Below are 1,501 nucleotides of genomic sequence, written 5' to 3'. Positions count from 1 at the left end.
ACCATTGACTCACATTAGAATATATATTGCAGAACAATCACATGCCGTTAGGGTTTAAAATATATATTCTTTAGTTAGTCTATTCTAGCAAAGATTGCAATATTTGGATAGTGTAAATAAATGTGTTCTACTTAATTTATCTGATTTAAGATGCCCTTGCTAGCCATTATGTTTGCGAAAAAAAATTCAATTACCAATGTTTATAATGCATTTGTGTCACAAGTATGCTTGTGTGAAAAAAAATTACATACGAAGTTTTTGCTCGCACAAGGCAATAACGCGTCTTTCTTTTTTGTTGTTGCAATTTAAGCAGATTCCAGTGAGTTGAAAGATATACAAGAGAGTGAACAACTTGAGTTTTCTGCTGGACAATGTGTCAGTGGATATGTCTACAAAGTGGATAAGGAATGGGTTTGGTTAGCAATATCTCGCAACGTGACGGCACGCTTGTTCATTTTGGACACTGCATCCGAAGCTCATGAACTTGAGGAGTTTGAAAGGCGTTTTCCGGTTGGTAAAGCTGTTTCAGGTTATGTTTTGACGTACAATAAAGAGAAAAAAACGTTACGGTTGGTTCAGCGTCCACTACCTGATATCCACAAAAGCATCGCCAATGGTGTAGGCAGCAAAATGGATAATCTAGACAGTAGCATTCCTGGTGATGATGGTACTCTTTTTATTCATGAAGGAGACATTCTGGGTGGAAGAATTTCTAAGATACTTCCTGGTGTTGGTGGAATTCGTGTGCAAATAGGTCCTTATGTATTTGGGAGAGTTCATTTTACTGAAATCAATGATTCATGGGTCCCCAATCCATTAGATGGTTTCCGTGAAGGCCAGTTTGTGAAATGCAAGGTCTTAGAAATCAGCAGTTCTAGTAAAGGGACTTGGCAAATTGAACTCTCATTACGGAAATCACTAGATGGCATGAGTTCTGACCATCTCTCAGAAGATTGTAGTAATAAGTAAGTTTTTTTGCCTATAACACGCATTACTGTCTCTGTTGCTTTTATTATGGGTTATATCTGTTTGAGTTTAAATAAAGTGCTGATAAAAGCTCATCATCAGCCTTTCAATTCATGGCTGTTTCGTTAGTTTTCAGTTTTGGATAATATTAATGGGATTTCCTCTCTGTATTGACTTTAGTTGAACTTGAAATTTGCATGCTTGTAAATTTTTTATCCAAAGTGTTTCTAATTTACGTATTAACCTTATGATTTGCAGTGACAATGTTTGCAAGCGTTTCGAGAGGAGTGAAGATCTTTCTCCTGATATGGGCGTCCAGGTATTTTTGGCTTAATAACCATGACTTTGCAATCTATTATTTTCATGGTAGAACTTATGTTAACTTCGAACTTTCACAGGGTTATGTCAAAAATACAATGTCGAAAGGTTGTTTTATTATACTTTCAAGGACAGTCGAGGCAAAAGTTCTACTTTCCAATCTATGTGATACTTTTGTTAAGGATCCCGAAAAGGAATTCCCAGTAGGAAAACTTGT

The 1,501-nt window shown here is 36.2% G+C and overlaps 1 protein-coding gene across 1 annotated transcript in view; it reads left to right on the top strand.

The window, feature by feature from the left end:
• LOC104748145 (rRNA biogenesis protein RRP5-like) overlaps positions 1 to 1,501 on the top strand; it is a 12,077-nt gene that overhangs the window by 5,878 nt on the left and 4,698 nt on the right. Inside the window, exons 11-13 of the mRNA XM_019236642.1 lie at positions 314 to 965; positions 1,225 to 1,285; positions 1,365 to 1,499. Of these exons, the coding sequence (XP_019092187.1) occupies positions 314 to 965; positions 1,225 to 1,285; positions 1,365 to 1,499 (848 nt within the window). The remainder of the gene's footprint in view (positions 1 to 313; positions 966 to 1,224; positions 1,286 to 1,364; positions 1,500 to 1,501) is intronic.

This window comes from Camelina sativa, chromosome 15, assembly GCF_000633955.1.
Source record: "Camelina sativa cultivar DH55 chromosome 15, Cs, whole genome shotgun sequence".
Lineage (NCBI taxonomy): Eukaryota > Viridiplantae > Streptophyta > Magnoliopsida > Brassicales > Brassicaceae > Camelina > Camelina sativa.
The sequence above is the reverse complement of the archived record's forward strand: the minus strand, read 5'-3'. Positions and strand labels throughout refer to the sequence as shown.